Source organism: Salmo salar, chromosome 12 (assembly GCF_965601325.2).
Source record: "Salmo salar chromosome 12, fSalSal1, whole genome shotgun sequence".
NCBI classification, from domain to species: Eukaryota; Metazoa; Chordata; class Actinopteri; order Salmoniformes; family Salmonidae; genus Salmo; species Salmo salar.
The window spans coordinates 19861716-19882969 of NC_138302.1; the positions used below are offsets into that span (position 1 = coordinate 19861716).

The 21254-nt window shown below is 44.6% G+C and overlaps 2 protein-coding genes across 3 annotated transcripts in view; one reads left to right on the plus strand and one right to left on the minus strand.

The window, feature by feature from the left end:
* Positions 1-11051, plus strand: part of LOC106564386 (parvalbumin alpha) — a 39893-nt gene extending 28842 nt beyond the window's left edge. The window contains exons 1-5 of one of the 2 annotated variants that reach the window (XM_045690953.2): positions 2046-2197; positions 8801-8872; positions 9370-9502; positions 10033-10142; positions 10230-11051. In XM_045690953.2, coding sequence (XP_045546909.1) covers positions 8809-8872; positions 9370-9502; positions 10033-10142; positions 10230-10258 — 336 coding nt within the window. In that variant the 5' untranslated portion in view covers positions 2046-2197; positions 8801-8808 and the 3' untranslated portion in view covers positions 10259-11051. Of the gene's footprint in view, positions 1-2045; positions 2198-8800; positions 8873-9369; positions 9503-10032; positions 10143-10229 lie in introns of those variants that run through there. The other variant, XM_045690954.2, reaches the window with a different exon arrangement.
* LOC106595773 (BAR/IMD domain-containing adapter protein 2-like 2) lies at positions 11050-21142 on the minus strand. Its single transcript, XM_045690952.2, has 14 exons — positions 20541-21142; positions 19732-19807; positions 18161-18247; positions 17236-17297; positions 16975-17046; positions 16772-16861; positions 16315-16382; positions 15551-15614; positions 15275-15379; positions 14849-14951; positions 14415-14622; positions 12185-12250; positions 11727-12101; positions 11050-11477 (listed from the first exon to the last, which is right to left on the minus strand). Exons 1-14 carry the CDS (start codon positions 20592-20594, stop codon positions 11402-11404), a joined length of 1506 nt encoding a protein of 501 aa, XP_045546908.1. The 5' UTR covers positions 20595-21142; the 3' UTR covers positions 11050-11401.
* Between the last annotated feature and the right edge of the window lie 112 nt (positions 21143-21254).

A 21254-nucleotide genomic window follows, 5' to 3' on the forward strand; every position in this document is an offset into this window, starting at 1 on the left:
GGAGAGAGTGAGGGAGAGAGGTAGCGAGTGAGGGAGAGAGGTAGAGGTAGAGAGTGAGGGAGAGAGGTAGATAGTGAGGGAGAGAGGTAGAGAGTAAGAGAGTGAGGAAGAGAGAGGTAGAGTGAGGGAGAGAGGTAGAGAGGTAGATAGTGAGGGGGTGAGTGAGGTAGAGAGGTAGATGGTGAGGTAGAGAGGTAGATAGTGAGGGAGAGAGGTAGAGTGAGAGAGAGGTAGAGAGGTAGATAGTGAGGGAGAGAGATAGAGAGGTAGATAGTGAGGGAGAGAGATAGAGAGGTAGATAGTGAGGGAGAGAGGTAGAGAGGTAGATAGTGAGGGAGAGAGGTAGAGAGTGAGAGAGAGGTAGATAGTGAGGGAGAGAGGTAGAGAGAGGTAAATAGTGAGGGAGAGAGGTAGATAGTGAGGGAGAGCGGTAAAGAGGTAGATAATGAAGGTGTGAGGTAGAGAGGTAGATACAGGGGCGAAAATCTGATATCAACTTTGGAGCGGACAATTACATGACATTTTCTCAAGAGCAATTCCTGAGGGGGACACCAAAAGTAGTGCTGTAACACATAGCCTACATTGTAATATGGTAAATGTATATTGAGGAACCAAAGAAATAAGGTGTTTGCCGTACTCCTAACTACCGGTACCCAAAACTACACAACTAATCACAACAGCAATACCATTGCCTTTAACAAATCTTAGTTCAGTCACCAGTTTAAGTTGAGAGTGGTCTAGTCTTTGAGATATTAGGCTACTAGGGTTCTTACTATGCGTTTTGGTGTATTGAAAAATACTCTGATGTCCGTCTTTTATTTTTCTGACATTTTTCTACCTGGCTGGCTGGCTGGCTACACACACAGTGTGTAGGTTATTTACAGTAGGAGATGGGCTTCTATCATCTTCAATCATTCTATTTGGGCTTCGATCTAAAAGGTAGCTAGCAAATGTGAAACGGATTAAAATGACAAGAGTTGACAGCTGTATGAGTTCACCATTTACACAACATATGCTGCAACCTTTTGTAATTTTAATAGTTTGTTTCATATTGGCTGGCTTCCAACAATAGCTGAATTTGCAAAGCTAGCGAGCACCAATTCAGTTTCAGTGGTGTTTGCTATAATCTTTGCTACCCAGGTTAAATAAAGGTGAAATAAAATAAATAAATAAAAGTTCACTTGCGACAATTTAGCTTTTGCAACGAGACCATTAAATATGTTTAAGACAATGGTAGAAGAGAGTGTAGTTCTGTTCAGTTTGGATTTCAGTTTATCGCTAACCTTATCACAGGGACTTTGAAGCACTAACTTACATCATCTGCATGCTGATTCCATCTTTGACGATGCAACATAAATGGAATAGGTACTAGCTAGCTTAATAGTTAATATTTGCGCGCTAGCTCTGCATATTCAGCTAGTGTGTGTGCGCGATTGACTGGATTAACCTCACGTCAGTTACGTGCATTGAGTGCCTTTCAGACAGTAGATACGACCCCTCTGTTACCTTGCCAACTAAGGAACTGGCAGTGGATCAAACCATTGTGAGGCAAAGGGTGGGGGGGTTGCAATCTTTTGAAACTTAAAAACGCGTTATTAAATGTCTATAATCAGCACAATTGCTTTCATTGCGTATTATTAATATTATTTAAATTACATAGTTATGTTTCAGTGACATATTGGGGGGGACAAATCATATTTTTCCCAGGATGGGGGGGTCGTGTCCCCCCCGTCCCCCCCGGGATTTCCGCCCCTGGGTAGATAGTGAGGTAGATAGTGAGGACAGCAAAGAAATGTTTTATTAATAGTAGTGGTTGATTGGTTAGTCATGTTGAGAAAGTGATCTGACCCCAGGGCAGTGTTAGTACGTCATGTCTTGAACCCCACTGTCCCTCTCCCATACTCTCCCAAAATAAATGCTGTGTATGTATGTATGTATGTATGTATGTATGTATGTATGTATGTACGTACGTACGTACGTACGTATGTATGTGTGTGTGTCTGTGTGTGTGTATGTGTGTTTGCGTGTGTGTTTGTGTGCCTATGTGTGTGTGTGTGTGTGTGATATATAAGACTGATAGTGGACACCCCCCTCTCTTACCCTATCTCAACTCCAGCCCCTGTCTCTTTCTCTCCTTCACTCTCCCTCACTCTCTCCATCTCTCTCTCTTTCCAGTGTCTAGTCCCTCACTATCCAGGTAAGGTTGATCATTGAAAGGTCTGGGTTGTGGTATTGGTTTTCATTGGTTCACGAGACTGGATGCATAATTATTATTCATTATTATTCATTATTGCAAGCAAATACTGTCTGGTTGGGGTCTGCAGTTAATGCCTGACATTCAAACTCGAAGAAAATAATGTTCTTTATTCAGTTTACATTGGTTTGTTTTTGGTCATCTTGTGTTAGAAAAGGATTGTTGTTTTGAGAAGTGTTGGACAGGTTGATATGTAGCATGCTGTGAATTCATACAGCATGTATAGACAATTCTGTGTACTGATTATGTGTTCTCAAATGGCTGGATGTTGGTAGAATTCCATTATAAAACCTGCAGCCAGTTCTGACCCAAACGGAATGCTCAGGATATTTGTAATTCTTAGAATATTCCTAAAACAATGGTTCTAGTATTCTATGGTCTGTTTGGAGATGTCAGTCTCCTGTCCACTCAGCCAAAATATGACTGCGTGTGCGACTGTAGACCAAGACGTACGCGTGTGTGTTTTTATGTACTTTAAACCAAGACATGTATGACTCCATGACTAATACAACTAATTATACGATGTCAAGGTTGAAATTTTACTCAGTGCAATACATCATACTCACATACATCATACTCACATACATCATACTCACATACATCATACTCACATACATCATACATCATACTCACATACATCATACATCATACTCACATACATCATACTCACGTACATCATACTCACATACATCATACTCACGTACATCATACTCACGTACATCATACTCACGTACATCATACTCATGTACATCATACTGTCACAAGCGTCGTTTTGAACAGACCAAGGCGCAGAGTGTACAGTGCTCATCTTTGGATTTTAATGAATGCACTACGAACAACAAAATAATAAACACTCCACAGTTCCGTCAGGTACAATAACTAAAACGGAAAACAACCACCCACAAAACCCAAAGGAAAACAGGCTGCCTAAGTATGCCTTCCAATCAGAGACAACGAAAAATACCTGCCTCTGACCCCCCCCCCCCCCCCCCTTCTAACCCACCCCCCCTTAAAAGATTTAGATGCACTATTGTAAAGTGGTTGTTCCACTGGATATTATAAGGTGAATGCACCAATTTGTAAGTCGCTCTGGATAAGAGCGTCTGCTAAATGACTTAAATGTAAATGTAAATGTAAACCATACTCGGTCAAACATGGAAAATGAAACATAGAAATAGAAAACTAGAACCAAAATCCCCTAGAACCAAAAAACCCCAAAACACACAAAACAAACCCCCCTGCCACGCCCTGACCATTCTACTATTGCAAATGATCCTTTTCATTGGTCTGGATGTGACACCTACTTGCATACATCATACTGACATACATCATACTCACATACATCATACTCACATACATCATACTCACATACATCATACTCACATACTCACATACATCATACTCTATTTGAGAGCTGCATGACACAAACCTGAAGCCAGTCAAATGTAGGACTATAGCAGCACTTCCTCATTTCAACGCCCGTCACCCAACACTGTGATAAATAGCTACTATTGGGTTAAACATCCCATTAAAAAGAGGCTTTGCACCATCTGATAGAGAGAGAGAGGACATCTGGTTGTCCCCTAAAGACAACCCACACAACCCAGGCCCAATCCCAAATCCATCTCTCAGCCCTTCATCAGCTTGTGGAGATCTGGGAGGATTTGATTGGTATAAGCGATATGGTGACACTTCAACCTAGCCTATCAGAGGGTAAGATGAAGCTATTACCGTATTGCTTATACCAGTCAAATCCTCTCAGATCTCCACAAATGCAGGAAACAGGGCTTAGGGATGGATTTGGGACTGGGCCATGGTCTTGTTAAAATAATTTAAAAAAATAAGACATTTAACCATTGTAGTTAACAGTATATGTCACTTTAGCTAACAAATTTGTTGTAGTTAGTTATATTGCTCCTTCTTGGCCAGGTCGTTATTGTAAAAGCTAATGTGTTCTCAATGACTTACAAAGGCATAAATACAGTTCTATGTCGTAGAGTTATACATCACTTGACGTGACATGTTACCCTGCAGTGTAAGGGTCATATTGTCAAGACTAACCGTCAAGTTGTTTTACTTCGAGTGGGATACACTAACCTTCGACCCCTATGGACGTGCCAGAAGGTTTCGGTCACTGTCAATCATATACTGTATGTATGTAGATGTCAAAGACAACTGGAACAGTTGTTCTAGCTGTGATGAAGTGGAACTGTTAACACTCTAGAAGGGTCAGGTTGCTTTGAAACATGAGTGCATGTCAAAGATCAACGTTAAGTTGTTTTACCTGTGATGAAGTGTAAGATGAACTGTTAAAGATTCTAGAAGGGTCAGGTTGCTTTGAAACATATGTAGATGCCACTGGTAACCCCATACTGGTAGAAGGGTTAGGGTTGGGTTAGTGACTTGCTGTGAAACACAAGTTGTTTTACTTCTGACACACACACACACCCGTATATAGATGCCAAAGATGACTGAGGTTCATGTGCCACACCCCTTAGCGCTTAGCCACAAGCATGACAACATGGTAACATCATGATGACAACATACCTGTAGGACACAGAAGCCACAAGAGACATGGAATATATAGAAGATACAAGACACATAAAGAGATACTATCGGCAGGGCTACAATATTCTGAGAACTTTCCCCAAATTCTTAGCTTCTCCAGAAATCTTGCTTGGTGGATTTCAAGATTTCCTGCTTATCGCCTCCTAAATATAGAAGATATGAGACATGGGAGATATGAGAGATATGGGCCTTGGCTGCGTCCTTGGCGGATGTCTTTGTCCATACTGTACTATTTATAGAAATTGCTGCCAAGTCCAACAGACAGACAGATGGACAGAGTTAGATTTCAAAATATATTTGTTACCAAGGTAGAGAGAGGAGGGGGCGAGATAGAGAGAGGGGGGAGAGAGAGAGAGAAGGGGGGGAGAGAGAGTGAGAGAGGGGGGAGATGAAGAAAGAGAGAGAGAGATATTAAGAGAGAGAGAGAGAAATGAAGAGAGAGAGAGAGCGAGAGAGAGAGAGAGAGAGAGCGGGAGAGAGAGAGAGAGAGATGGGGGGGGGGGCGGCGGGGGGGGGGGGGGGGGGGGGGGGGGGGGGGGGGGGGAGTGGAGAGAGGAGCTATTTTCACATTGAATTAGTCACAGTCTCCTCATAGACTTTTCTGCCGGGGTATCAAAACCATGCCTCTGAGACACTTCTGTACACACACACACAACTATACACACACAACCATACACACACAACCATACACACACACACGACCATACACAAGCAACCATACACACACACAGCAGCAAAAGCAGCAAATACTAATGCACATTTACAGAAGCTCTTTCACTGACTTACCCGCACGCACGCACGCACGCACGCACACGCACACGCACACGCACACACACACACACAGTGAGGGGAAAAAAGTATTTGATCCCCTGCTGATTTTGTACGTTTGCCCACTGACAAAGAAATTATCGGTCTATAATTTTAATGGTAGGTTTATTTGAACAGTGAGAGACAGAATAACAACAAAAAAATCCAGAAAAACGGATGTCAAAAATGTTATAAATTGATTTGCATTTTAATGAGGGTAATAATTATTTGACCCCCTCTCAATCAGAAAGATTTCTGGCACCCAGGTGTCTTTTATACAGGTAACAAGCTGAGATTAGGAGCACACTCTTGAAGGGAGTGCTCCTAATCTCAGTTTGTTACCTGTATAAAAGACACCTGTCCACAGAAGCAATCAATCAATCAGATTCCAAACTCTCCACCATGGCCAAGACCAAAGAGCTCTCCAATGATGTCAGGGACAAGATTGTAGACCTACACAAGGCTGGAATGGGCTACAAGACCATCGCCAAGCAGCTTGGGGAGAAAGTGACAACAATTGGTGCGATTATTCGCAAATGGAAGAAACACAAAAGAACTGTCAATCTCCCTCGGTCTGGGGCTCCATGCAAGATCTCACCTCGTGGAGTTGCAATGATCATGAGAACGGTGAGGAATCATCCCAGAACTACACGGGAGGATCTTGTCAATGATCTCAAGGTAGCTGGGACCATAGTCACCAAGAAAACAATTGGTAACACACTACGCCGTGAAGGACTGAAATCCTGCAGCGCCTGCAAGGTCGCCCTGCTCAAGAAAGCACATATACCTGCCCTTCTGAAGTTTGCCAATGAACATCTGAATGATTCAGAAGACAACTGGGTGAAAGTGTTGTGGTCAGATGAGACCAAAATGGAGCTCTTTGGCATCAACTCAACTCACCGTGTTTGGAGGAGGAGGAATGCTGCCTATGACCCCAAGAACACCATCCCCACCGTCAAACATGGAGGTGGAAACATTATGCTTTGGGGGTGTTTATCTGCTAAGGGGACAGGACAACTTCACCGCATCAAAGGGACGATGGACGGGGCCATGCACCGTCAAATCTTGGGTGAGAACCTCCTTCCCTCAGCCAGGGCATTGAAAATGGGTTGTGGATGGGTATTCCAGCATGACAATGACCCAAAACATATGGCCAAGGCAACAAAGGAGTGGCTCAAGAAGAAGCACATTAAGGTCCTGGAGTGGCCTACCCAGTCTCCAGACCTTAATCCCATAGAAAATCTGTGGAGGGAGCTGAAGGTTCGTGTTGCCAAACGTCAGCCTCGAAACCTTAATGACTTGGAGAAGATCTGCAAAGAGGAGTGGGACAAAATCACTTCTGAGGTGTGTGCAAACCTGGTGGCCAACTACAAGAAACGTCTGACCTCTGTGATTGCCAACAAGGGTTTTGCCACCAAGTACTAAGTCATGTTTTGCAGAGGGGTCAAATACTTATTTCCCTCATTAAAATGCAAATCATTTTATAACATTTTTGACATGCGTTTTTCGGGATTTTTGTTGTTGTTATTCTGTCTCTCACTGTTCAAATAAACCTATCATTAAAATTATAGACTGATCATTTCTTTGTCAGTGGGCAAACGTACAAAATCAGCAGGGGATCAAATACTTTTTTCCCCTCACTGTACATGTGCATACACAAACACACACACACATTGTCGGACTCTATCCACCTCCATGTCATTAGACTCTATCCACCTCCATGTCATTAGACTCTATCCACCTCCGTGTCACTAGACTCTATCCACCTCCGTGTCACTAGACTTTATCCACCTCCGTGTCACTAGACTCTATCCACCTCCGTGTCACTAGACTCTATCCACCTCCATGTCACTAGACTATCCACCTCCATGTCATTAGACTCTATCCACCTCCTTGTCACTAGACTCTATCCACCTCCGTGTCACTAGACTCTATCCACCTCCATGTCACTAGACTCTATCCACCTCCATGCCATTAGACTCTATCCACCTCCCTGTCACTAGACTCTATCCACCTCCTTGTCACTAGACTCTATCCACCTCCGTGTCACTAGACTCTATCCACCTCCATGTCACTAGACTCTATCCACCTCCCTGTCACTAGACTCTATACACCTCCATGTCACTAGACTCTATCCACCTCCATGCCACTAGACTCTATCCACCTCCTTGTCACTAGACTCTATCCACCTCCGTGTCACTAGACTCTATCCACCTCCATGTCACTAGACTCTATCCACCTCCATGCCACTAGCCTAATCAGGCTGTATCTCAGTAATATAGAGACTTCCTCACCGCATGGCCTCGTCCTTATTTAGAATTATTAGACAAGAGTCAGAAAGAAAGTCCCTCTGACGGCTTCCACCATTTTGATTTCAATGTCTTCTTGCATTATTGCAGGCGAGGGGAAGGATGCTACTGGAGACTAGTGAGATACTCTCAGTTGTACTGAGTAGTTAGTTAGTGATATCTGTCTGGCTCTTTACTGACATCTATTGAGCAATTTAAGGCAATGCAGGAATGATTTCACAAACACTTCAAAACTGTGCACCCAGGACACTACAACTGCCATGATCAAATTGAGTTGGGTGAACTTGTAAATGTGAGGCAATAGGACTCTGCCTCCCTTTTGAGAGTGGTAGTCATATGCTTTCTTCTAAGATTTGTCTTGGGAAGTATCTAGTTGATTATCATTGCACCTCTGTTCACAATCTTTATTTATGCTGCGCCTTATATTACCAAATATGGCCTTTGGTCAGCTTTCTCCCCTCCTCTCCCCTTTCTACCCTCCTCTACCCTCCTCTCCTTTCTCCCCTCCTCTCCTCCTCTGCCAAGTTCATTTGGGTGTCCGTTGAGTGCTAGAACGATATAGAGCCCAGCTCATGGTCACTGGCCAAACTCTGATGCTGTTCCTCTCCTCTCTTTTCCTTCCCTCTCTCCTCCTCTCCAGTGTATCCTTACATCCACTGTCCTTACTTTGTGTCTGCCAGACACTATTCATGGTGCTTGACATCACCACAGTCCAGAGACAGTGGGTCTGTGTATCTCTGCCTGTCTGTGTATCTCTGCCCTACAAAGAACCTTCTAATTGACACTAAACACTTTGTCCTAGCGCCTCATTTATGCTATCCATATTTTATATTCATAAACCTCTCTCTCTCTCTCCCCTCAGTTACCAAGATGGCCGCTTTGAAAGATTTTTTGAAAGCTGATGATATTCAGAAGGCCCTTGATGCAGTCAAAGGTGAGCAGACGTTTTCACTGTTGAAATCCAAACCAAATCTTTTGAAAATAATATAATATATATCTCTCCGTTCTCTTTTCCCGTCTCCTCCCTCCATCTCCTCCCTGTCCACGTGCTTGTGTGTGCTTGCGTTTGTCTATGTATGTATGTGTGTGTGCGTACCTGTTCGTGTATGTGTGCGTACCTGCACTTGTGTGTGTGTGTGTGTGTGCTTACCTGTCCGTGTGTGTGTGTGTGTGTGTGTGCTTACCTGTCTGTGCGTGTGTATTTGTGTGCTGACCTGTCTGTGTGTGTGTGTGTGTGTGTGTGTGTGTGTGTGTGTGTGTGTGTGTGTGTGCGTACCTGCACGTCCGTGTGTGTGTGTGCGTACCTGCACGTCCGTGCGTGTGTGTGCGTACCTGCACGTCCGTGTGTGTGTGTGTGTGTGTGTGTGTGTGTGTGTGTGTGTGTGTGTGGTGTGTGTGTGTGTGTGCCTGCGTGTGTGTGTGTGTGTCCAGCGGAGGGTTCCTTCGACCATAAGAAGTTCTTTGCTCTGGTGGGCCTGAAGGCCATGACTCCCGACAACGTCAAGAAGGTGTTCCAGGCTATTGATGCTGACCAGAGTGGATTCATTGAGGAGGAGGAGCTCAAGTAAGAGGAAGAGAGATACACATAGACGGACACACACACACACACACACATACACTACAGGCACACACACACACACATAGACTCATACCAAAGACACACATGGACAGGTGTGCACACACACACATTCATTAAATGTGTGGCTATTTTCCAATTTACAAACTAGCATACCATTTAGAATGCATGCTCAATATAGGGTTGCAAAATTCCGGTAACTTTGCCAAAATGCCGAGGTGTTCCAGAACTCCTGATTGGAAGATCCCTGGCATCAGGAATCATCCAAACGTGATTTCTGGAAAACCTAGAAACTGTGGGGAAAGGTAACAGGATTTTGCAGTCCAAGCTTAATACATGTTTTCTTCCCGCTAAATCTCTGACCTCAGGTTCGTACTGAAGGGTTTTGCTGAGGACAACAGACACACACGCAGCTCCTTAATCTTGACCCCTAACCTTTGAACTCTCTTTTACCTTAGGTGACACACACGCAGCTCCTTAATCTTGACCCCTAACCTTTGAACTCTCTTTTACATTAGGTTTGTGCTGAAGAGTTTCGCTGAGGACGGCAGAGACCTGACCGACGCCGAGACCAAAGCCTTCCTTAATGCCGCCGACAAGGACGGTGATGGAAAGATTGGCATCGACGGTGAGAGAGGTGATAGGATGATAACGGAATGAAATCCTGACTCATTCCCAGAGGATCTTAATGTTGTCCTCCTCTTCTCTTTTCCAGAGTTTGAAGTCTTGGTCCATGAGGTGTAAAGAGCACCTCTCGTCTCCCCCTTTCTCCTCCCCTGCGAATTCATGTTTTAAATGCAATCTCCCCCCTCTATGCCCCCCCCCCCCCCCCCCATCACCCAAAAAGCACCATCCAGTCCAGGGTGAAGTTTCTCCTCGACACAGATCTAGGATCACCTTCCCCAAACCCAACCTTAACCATTATTCGGGGAAAAATGTCAACTGACCCAAGATCAGCATCAAGGCTACTTCACCCTACACCGCACCACGCAGGCCCAGTCTCGCTAACCGAAACAGTACCAGAGACGTCCACCAGGGGGGAGGTAGAGAGGGGACTCCCCAACAAGCACTACTGTATTTATTTGTATGTTTTTCTACTGTACCAACATACTGTATATATGTCCTGTTTTGAAAACCTCATGACTGTCATTTTAAAAGAAAACCTTTACTGTAGATATAATGTACCAGAAACCTTCCCTTTCCTCTCTAGCCGTCTATGGACCCTATGTCACCTTACCCAAATGGCACCCTATTCCCTTTATAGTGCACTACTTCCAAAGGGTGCCAAAAGGGAATAGGGTGCTATTTTTAATAGAGAACCATTTTTTTGGACTTATCCTATACAACCTGTGTCTCTCGTTCTTTATTTTTTCCACCTCACACATACTTGTACCCTCCTTCCTGTCCTCCCTCCCTCATTTCCTCCTTCCTCTCTCATCTGGTGATGAGATGTATAAATAAAGAGGAAGAGTGGTGAAGAGAGAGAAATTATTCAAAATAAGAAATAATAACAAATAAAACACCTTGAGTAAAATGACTATTTTATTTATTATTATTTAATGATTTATTATAAACTAGACTGGACACTAATATACTGTAGAACAAGGAATGCACAAATGAGACGATTCATTTAGATATTTTCAAAATAAAAGTATCTATTTCACAATAAAAGCATCCTAGATTGAACAATTAGTAAACCACTGGAAAATCTATCGAAACACACAAACAATGTGACAAAGTGCTATTCTTAAATCGCATAATAGTATAAATAAATATATATATATCTTTACACGATTAGATGATCTACATAATTTCTCTAAAAATAGACTCAATGTCAAACTCAAGGACGTCAGCTTTTCTTGACGTCTACATCTCTGTGCTGATTGGTCAGTGGGTCCTGGGTGCTGATCTATCATTGGTGGTCGTTGGTTTAAGCTTCACTGTCGCAAAGGGATTGGTTCCCCTGCAACAGACCAGGTGACAGGTAAAGAACTAGCACTCAACACTAATGACAAACATCACAGCAGGCACACACACAGACGCACACTGACGCACACAGAGGCACACTGACGCACACTGACGCACACAGAGGCACACTGACGCACACACTGACACACACACACTGACGCACACTGACGCACACTGACACACACTGACACACACTGACACACACTGACACACACTGACACACACTGACACACATACTTCCTACCTGGGAAAGAGTAGGTTTTCTCCAGAAGCTCCAAGGGGTGACAATGACTCTGCTGTCCTCTCCGGGAAAGTAAGCTGGATTGGTCGAAAGTCAGCTGACCCCCTCCGGAGCATTGTTGTAGGCTGAGGGGGTGGCGGGGGCGGAGGAGGAGGGGGCGGGAGCTCGTTAAGGCCCTTCAGGCTATTTTTTCTCGTCACAATCTCTGGCTCCGCCCTCCTCTCAGGGAGGGGAGAGATTGGTCGGAAGTCGACGGAGGCCCTGCGAGTGGGTGTGGCAGGGGGCGCGACATCCCCGTAGGCCTTTTCTGATTGGTCCATGGAGGTGTCAGAGGGATCCAATAGGTTGTTCATGCTGTGGCTCCTCAAGGAAGTGCCACTGGAGGGTCAAATGTCAAATATGATCATATTGATTGATTAATTGATTGATTGATTGATTGATTGATTCATTCATTGACATACCTGGACCCCAAGAGGTTAGAGAACTCTTCAATAGAAGAAACATAAGCTGCTGGGAACCAGCCCTGGCTGTTGGAACAACAGAGAGAGACCAGAGGAACATTAGCAAACACAACAATGGCCTAAATACTGGAACTGACAAGTTCCTAGATGAATTCCACTGTTTTCCCACCCACCCACATAGGAATGAATGAATGAATGATGGATGGATAAAAGAACAAACAACTGACCCCTACCATAGTCTGTTATCCACTGTCCCCTACCATAGTCTGTTATCCACTGTCCCCTACCATAGTCTGTTATCCACTGACCCCTACCATAGTCTGTTATCCACTGTCCCCTACCATAGTCTGTTATCCACTGTCCCCTACCATAGTCTGTTATCCACTGTCCCCTACCATAGTCTGTTATCCACTGTCCCCTACCATAGTCTGTTATCCACTGTCCCCTACCATAGTCTGTTATCCACTGACCCCTACCATAGTCTGTTATCCACTGTCCCCTACCATAGTCTGTTATCCACTCACCCCTACCATAGTCTGTTATCCACTGTCCCCTACCATAGTCTGTTATCCACTGACCCCTACCATAGTCTGTTATCCACTGTCCCCTACCATAGTCTGTTATCCACTGTCCCCTACCATAGTCTGTTATCCACGGACCCCTACCATAGTCTGTTATCCACGGACCCCTACCATAGTCTGTTTTCCACTGACCCCTACCATAGTCTGTTATCCACTGACCCCTACCATAGTCTGTTATCCACTGTCCCCTACCATAGTCTGTTATCCACTGACCCCTACCATAGTCTGTTATCCACTGACCCCTACCATAGTCTGTTATCCACTGACCCCTACCATAGTCTGTTATCCACTGACCCCTACCATAGTCTGTTATCCACTGACCCCTACCATAGTCTGTTATCCACTGTCCCCTACCGTAGTCTGTTATCCACTGTCCCCTACAATAGTCTGTTATCCACTGTCCCCTACCATAGTCTGTTATCCACTGACCCCTACCATAGTCTGTTATCCACTGACCCCTACCATAGTCTGTTATCCACTGACCCCTACAATAGTCTGTTATCCACTGTCCCCTACCATAGTCTGTTATCCACTGTCCCCTACCATAGTCTGTTATCCACTGACCCCTACCATAGTCTGTTATCCACTCACCCTACCATAGTCTGTTATCCACTGTCCCCTACCATAGTCTGTTATCCACTGACCCCTACCATAGTCTGTTATCCACTGTCCCCTACCATAGTCTGTTATCCACTGTCCCCTACCATAGTCTGTTATCCACTGACCCCTACCATAGTCTGTTATCCATGGACCCCTACCATAGTCTGTTATCCACTGACCCCTACCATAGTCTGTTATCCACTGACCCCTACCATAGTCTGTTATCCACTGACCCCTACCATAGTCTGTTATCCACTGACCCCTACCATAGTCTGTTATCCACTGACCCCTACCGTAGTCTGTTATCCACTGTCCCCTACCGTAGTCTGTTATCCACTGTCCCCTACCATAGTCTGTTATCCACTGTCCCCTACCATAGTCTGTTATCCACTGTCCCCTACCATAGTCTGTTATCCACTGACCCCTACCATAGTCTGTTATCCACTGACCCCTACCATAGTCTGTTATCCACTGACCCCTACCATAGTCTGTTATCCACTGACCCCTACCATAGTCTGTTATCCACTGACCCCTACCATAGTCTGTTATCTACTGTCCCCTACCATAGTCTGTTATCCACTGTCCCCTACCATAGTCTGTTATCCACTGTCCCCTACCATAGTCTGTTATCCACTGTCCCCTACCATAGTCTGTTATCCACTGACCCCTACCATAGTCTGTTATCCACTGACCCCTACCATAGTCTGTTATCCACTGTCCCCTACCATAGTCTGTTATCTACTGTCCCCTACCATAGTCTGTTATCCACTGACCCCTACCATAGTCTGTTATCCACTGACCCCTACCATAGTCTGTTATCCACTGTCCCCTACCATAGTCTGTTATCCACTGTCCCCTACCATAGTCTGTTATCTACTGTCCCCTACCATAGCCTGTTATCCACTGACCCCTACCAAAGCCTGTTATCCACTGTCCCCTACCGTAGGCTGCTATCCACTGTCCCCTACCGTAGTCTGTTATCCACTGTCCCCTACCATAGTCTGTTATCCACTGACCCCTACCATAGTCTGTTATCCACTGTCCCCTACCGTAGGCTGCTATCCGTTCTCCCATACAGCCACCCATTCCTCGGCTCCTGGACCAACACGGTGACCATCTCTCCCCGGGTGAAGGGTAGGAGTTTGGGGTTGGAGGAGGGTGGGTGGGACAGCAGGGCTCTCATGGTCCTACCCCCACCCAGACCCAGAGACTCACCCACTGAGGAGGAGCGGGATCGGCTGTGGAGGGGGGACGGGGCTGGGGGAGGAAGGGGGTAGAGAGGGTGATGGGGAAGGAATATGGATGGAGAAGGAGAAGAAAGAGACAGATGGAGAAAAGTTTATCCAATGAAAAATCCCCACGGTATCAACCAAAATATTTCCCTGCTATGCACTAAATGAATACAATAACACAACACGTGAGTAGTGTAGCTGATTGACTAAATATAACCCTGTTCTTTAGGGGTGCAGTGTTGTCATCCCACCTCTAGAGGGCACTCTCCCCAGGGCCAGCTGTTCTCTCCTGGCCCAAGACATGTCTCTGTCCTCATCTACTGTCTGTAGCAGAGAGCTCACTGAGCCACACAGCTGAGGAGAGAGGGTGACAGGGGAAGGTTGATTGGTTGGGTGGAATACTTGTCTCTAACCTGGTCCTCCTGGTCAGGGTGGGTGGGGCTACGGGGTCTCTAACCTGGTCCTCCTGGTCAGGGTGGGTGGGGCTACGGGGTCTCTAACCTGTTCCTCCTGGTCAGGGTGGGTGGGGCTACGGGGTCTATAACGTGTTCCTCCTGGTCAGGGTGGGTGGGGCTACGGGGTCTCTAACCTGGTCCTCCTGGTCAGGGTGGGTGGGGCTACGGGGTCTCTAACCTGGTCCTCCTGGTCAGGGTGGGTGGGGCTACGGGGTCTCTAACCTGGTCCTCCTGGTCAGGGTGGGTGGGGCTACGGGGTCTGGAGCCTCGTGTCTCGTTCACTTTCTCCTTCCATCCATCAGCCTTCTGCTGTAGGGAAGCCCCTGTCTGGGGGAGAGATGGGGACATTTCAGAACACTACCTGTGTTTGTGTGGTTTGTAAAGGTTTCTGACGTCCCCGTTTTTGACATAAACATGTCTCTGTGTGTGTGTGTGTGTGTGTGTGTGTGTGTGTGTGTGTGTGTGTGTGTGTGTGTGTGTGTGTGTGTGTGTGTGTACCTTGTTGATGAGGAAGAGCAGTGACTGTGTCAGTCCGCAGTGTTTCTCTGCCAGGAAGCGATACCTAATAATAACAACCATCATCATATTCATCATCATAATAATGGTCCTAATAGTAATTGTGTTGGTAATGTATTACTAATGGTCCTAATAGTAATTGTGTTGGTAATGTATTACTAATGGTCCTAATAGTAATTGTGTTGGTAATGTATTACTAATGGTCCTAATAGTAATTGTGTTGGTAATGTATTACTAATGGTCCTAATAGTAATTGTGTTGGTAATGTATTAATAATAGTTCTAATAGTAATTGTGTTGGTAATGTATTAATAATGGTCCTAATAGTAATTGTGTTGGTAATGTATTACTAATAGTCCTAATAGTAATTGTGTTGGTAATGTATTACTAATGGTCCTAATAGTAATTGTGTTGGTAATGTATTACTAATGGTCCTAATAGTAATTGTGTTGGTAATGTATTACTAATGGTCCTAATAGTAATTGTGTTGGTAATGTATTAATAATGGTCCTAATAGTAATTGTGTTGGTAATGTATTACTAATGGTCCTAATAGTAATTGTGTTGGTAATGTATTACTAATGGTCCTAATAGTAATTGTGTTGGTAATGTATTACTAATGGTCCTAATAGTAATTGTGTTGGTAATGTATTACTAATGGTCCTAATAGTAATTGTGTTGGTAATGTATTACTAATGGTCCCAATAGTAATTGTGTTGGTAATGTATTAATAACGGTAAAGACTGACCTCCTCTCCTCCTCCTTCATAATGTCATGTTGACTCTGTCTCAGGTACTGCATGTACTCACTGTGCTCCTAGAGAACACACACACACACACACACACACACACACACACACACACACACACACACACACACACACACACACACACACACACACACACACACACACACACACACACACACACACACACACCATTACTGTATGGAATGTGGTAGTGTTGGACAGTGTCTGATTTAACTGTAAGAAGGAGGGTGTGTGTCTTTATTATTTTATGTATTTAACTAGGCAAGTCAGTTAAGAACAAATTCTTATTTACAATGACGGCCTACCAAAAGGCTAAATACCTCCTGTGGGAATGGGGGCTGGGATTAAAAATAAAAATATAGGACAATACATCAGGCGAAGCAGCCACAAGTGTCAGTAAGAGTGTCCATGATTGTGTGTGTGTGTGTATGTGTACCAGTGAGTCTCTGAAGGCTCCTCTTCTCAGCTGTCTCTCCAGAGCTTCTGCCTGGTTCCTCACCTCCAGCTCATACACCCTGCGACTGCCCTGTGGAAGAGATACAGGAGTGTGTGTTAGTACACGCCACACACACACACACACACACGTACATACACACAGAAACACATACACGGAAACACACACTCTTGCCAGATACTCACATCAATGTACTCTTCATCCAACTTGACATTCTTCTCCATGGCCTGTAAAACTTCTACCTGGAACCATCGAAACTGAAGGGGAAGAATTACAACGTTAGACCCTGAGGGGGAAGAAAAACAATGTTACACTCTATGGCAGTGTCCACACACAGGCTGTGGATGGAAACAGTGGCGTGGACATATTGTAAATAAACATAGATAAATAGGTGGTATAAAGACACTAAATAGGATCAGGAACATATAGACATAGATAAAACAGACCACTCCCTCCATCTCAGCTGTGAGTCTTCTCTGCGTCTCAGATATCTGTACCAGGACATCTCCTGTGGATCACACATACACACATTAGTATCACCAATTAGCAATGACGATAGCATCTCAAAGGGAATGAATGGGGCCGTGCATCAGAGCTAGCAACCTAGCCTTATTAGCACTGACAATAGCATCTCATGGGGAATGAATGGGGCCGTGCGTCAGAGCTAGCAACCTAGCCTTATTAGCACTGACAATAGCATCTCATGGGGAACGAATGGGGCCGTGCGTCAGAGCTAGGCTAGCATGACAGTGTAGCTACAGCAGGTTAGCCAAGTGAGAAGGTCAGCGCAGCAGTGTGACCATGAAGAAAGGTTCAGGTAGCTGCTTTGAATTATAGATGACAGTCTTTCACCCACACTCAATTCATTAGCTCAACTGGCCTACTGTGTGTGTGTGTGTGGGAGTGTGTGTGTGTGTATGATCATTCCATCCTTACCTCTCAGTAAACTCTGTTCTTATTGCTATTTATTGGCAGTCATCCAGTATCAAAAAACACACCGCCTGCCACAACAACCTCAAAGTTACTCAAAGACGTTAAGAAGGAAGTTAAAGGTAGACTCAGCAAAATGACCTTGTCACCAGCAGCACCCCAGATATTGAGATGAGCGAGATGCAAGACTTTGCTCTCACAGTCACACACAGTATCTGCGCATGTGCACAGGTTGGCGTCACACTGTTCACAGCGTGGTAGCCAGGGCACCAAAACAGCGGAGAAGTTGATCCTCGCGCATCAACGCTCTTAGTTGTTGCAGAAATTGACCCACTATGCTATTGACTTTCTGCATCTAAGTCATATCGCTGAGTCTGTGCTTGGCCTATTGTAGCTGGTTCTACGGTACAGTACAGTAGGCAGACATACACACACACTTACCAAGTGAGCGAGAGGAGAGTGTGTGAAGGGCCTGTTCTCCCATCTTCGCTACAGCACTAAAGTAGGCCTCACTGGTAACAGCCAAGGCTGCAGCGCGCACGCACGCACGCACAAACGCACGCACACACACCCACACACACACACCTGTTAGCATTATAGCTATTAACTCACAAGCCCAATAAAGACACAAACCAAATCTTGTAATCATATCTTAACTGTCCCAAACAATTTACCCAATAAGTAAAACACCTGTGATGATGGACTCCTGATACAGGTAAGACTGGGTCCATAAATAGCCCAGTGGTTAGGTAACATCCATAGAGGTGGGACGAGGGCTCTGGATGGATAGAAACCGTTTTAGCATGGACATTGCCAATGACAGCTTCCACCATTTTAAAGTCACAGAAGCCATCATGGCACAGATACAAAGATGAGCCCTCTTTCTACCTCTATGGGAAACAGGCCTTTCTTTACCATGTTACATCTACCTGCTAACTTCTACCTCTATGGGAAACAGGCCTTTCTTTACCATGTTACATCTACCTGCTAACTTCTACCTCTATGGGAAACAGGCATCTCTTTACCATGTTACATCTACCTGCTAACTTCTACCTCTATGGGAAACAGGCCTTTCTTTACCATGTTACATCTACCTGCTAACTTCTACCTCTATGGGAAACAGGCATCTCTTTATCATGTTACATCTACCTGCTAACGCCTGTCTATACCATGTTACAACTACCTGCTAACTTCTACCTCTATGGGAAACAGGCCTGTCTTTACCATGTTACAACTACCTGCTAACTTCTACCTCTATGGGCAACAGGCATCACTTTACCATGTTACAACTACCTGCTAACTTCTACCACTATGGGCAACAGGCATCACTTTACCATGTTACAACTACCTGCTAACTTCTACCTCTATGGGCAACAGGCCTGTCTTTACCATGTTACAACTACCTGCTAACTTCTACCTCTATGGGCAACAGGCCTGTCTTTACCATGTTACAACTACCTGCTAACTTCTACCTCTATGGGCAACAGGCCTGTCTTTACCATGTTACAACTACCTGCTAACTTCTACCTCTATGGGCAACAGGCCTGTCTTTACCATGTTACATCTACCTGCTATCTTCTACCTCTATGGGATACAGGCCTGTCTTTACCATGTTACAACTACCTGCTAACCCCTGTCTTTACCATGTTACATCTACCTGCTAACTTCTACCTCTATGGGCAACAGGCCTGTCTTTACCATGTTACAACTACCTGCTATCTTCTACCTCTATGGGCAACAGGCCTGTCTTTACCATGTTACAACTACCTGCTAACGCCTGTCTTTACCATGTTACATCTACCTGCTAACTAGCTGACCTGTGATAGATGCCTTGTACTGTTTATATCAGTCAGAGGAAGGACGCTGACATCAATGATGTTAGCCCAACTAGATCTAGGGAACTTGTCATAGGGATGACCCCCACACACAATGACACAAACGCATACTTACGTATTAACTTTCACACTCACACACACACACACACACACACACACACACACACACACACACACCTTGGAAAGCCTTGACATAGCTGTTTCCTAATGTAACTAGCGTCTGTAGGCCTGGGTTGAACTGTTCCATCAGGTTCTATGGAAGAGAACACAGAACAATCAAACATTGAATATTGGCCAAAACTAAATGCTATGCCTTGTGTTTAGTAGGGCCTACAAGTGGTTGTATATTTAAGCAATAAGGACCATGAGGACGTGGTATGTCTTCCCTGTGGCTCAGTTGGTAGAGCATGGTGTTTGCAACGACAGCATGGTGTGTGCAACGCCAGGGTTGTGGGTTTGATTCCCACGGGGGCCAGTACAATTTTTTTTTTTTTTAAATGCATGAAATGAAATGTATGCATTCACTACTGTAAGTCGCTCTGGATAAGAGCGTCTGCTAAATGACTGTAATGTAATGTATATGGCCAATATACCACGTCTTAGGGCTGTTCTTAGCATGACGCAACACGGAGTGTCTGGATACAGCCCTTAGCCGTGGTATATTGGCCATATACTACAAACCCCCTGAGGTGCCTTACTGCTGTTATAAACTGGTTACCAACGTAATTAGAGCAGTACAAATAAAAGTTTTGTCATATCCGTGGTATATGGACTGATATACAACGGCTGTCAGCCAATCAGAATTCAGTGCTCGAACCACCCAGTTAAATGTTTTTCGAAAAGTTTTTGTACACCCCCCCAACACACCCTCATTTAGAGTATTATTGGAGTGTGAAAGATGGGGGTAGATTACTGCCAATACTCTATTTACAACATTTCAATAATCTAACCCCATAGTATTAGCCTACTATAAAATATATACTTACCGTGTAAACAAACAACGTAGACCTATGTAACTGATCACTGTTCGCCCCTGACATAGTAACCGCTTCGATTTCCACAAAACAAAAACGGTATAATAACAATTAGGAAAAAAAAAATTAACTATTCTCTTTAAACTCCAGAGTACTAGTTGAAAGTTTCAAGAAAAAAAAAAAGAAAGTTGGTAGTAGGCTAGCTAGGTACTAATCAGCGTATTCCGTTACAGGCTTCTTTTCTTTTGATAGCGAAAGTCACCTTGGCTCTTAAACCCACTCCTCGTTCTGCCTTGTTGTTCCCTTGTTCTTTCTGCCACCAATAACAACCTGTTGTGATCGTGATAGCTCCTTTCTCTCGCTCCCTCTTTCTCTCATTCGTTAATCAGCCTTTTCATCCCTGCATCATAAGCCAATTTTACAGTGGGAAGGAGAGAGAGAGAGACACCGATACGGCCGGGTCAGCTGAATTATAGATGGAGGGATCAGCGTGAAAGGAAAGGATGGAAACATCACCCGTTCTAACTCAGCCACTACCACAGGGAGGGACGTAGGTAGCAAGGCTCACACTCGGAGCACTACATGTAGTATTAGACTAAGGTAATAATAAAAATACACTTGTAGGACACATTTCCTGCACATAAGGTAAAGACGAAACTAAAAACACTATACTTCAAAATGTAGAAAAACATCACACTACCTGTAGGGTTAGCAACCGAGATAGGA

What these genes read in the sequence shown, in the direction of transcription:
- LOC106595773 (XM_045690952.2), bottom strand. Translation starts at nt 20,594, where the DNA reads ATGTCAGGGGCGAACAGTGATCAGTTACATAGGTCTACGTTGTTTGTT. An exon ending in CAGCTGAGATGGAGGGAGTG is followed by an intron (nt 17,047 to 17,235) that starts GTCTGTTTTATC and finishes CTTCCCCTTCAG; the next exon opens with TTTCGATGGTTCCAGGTAGA. An exon ending in GAGCCTTCAGAGACTCACTG is followed by an intron (nt 16,383 to 16,771) that starts GTACACATACAC and finishes TGTGTTCTCTAG; the next exon opens with GAGCACAGTGAGTACATGCA.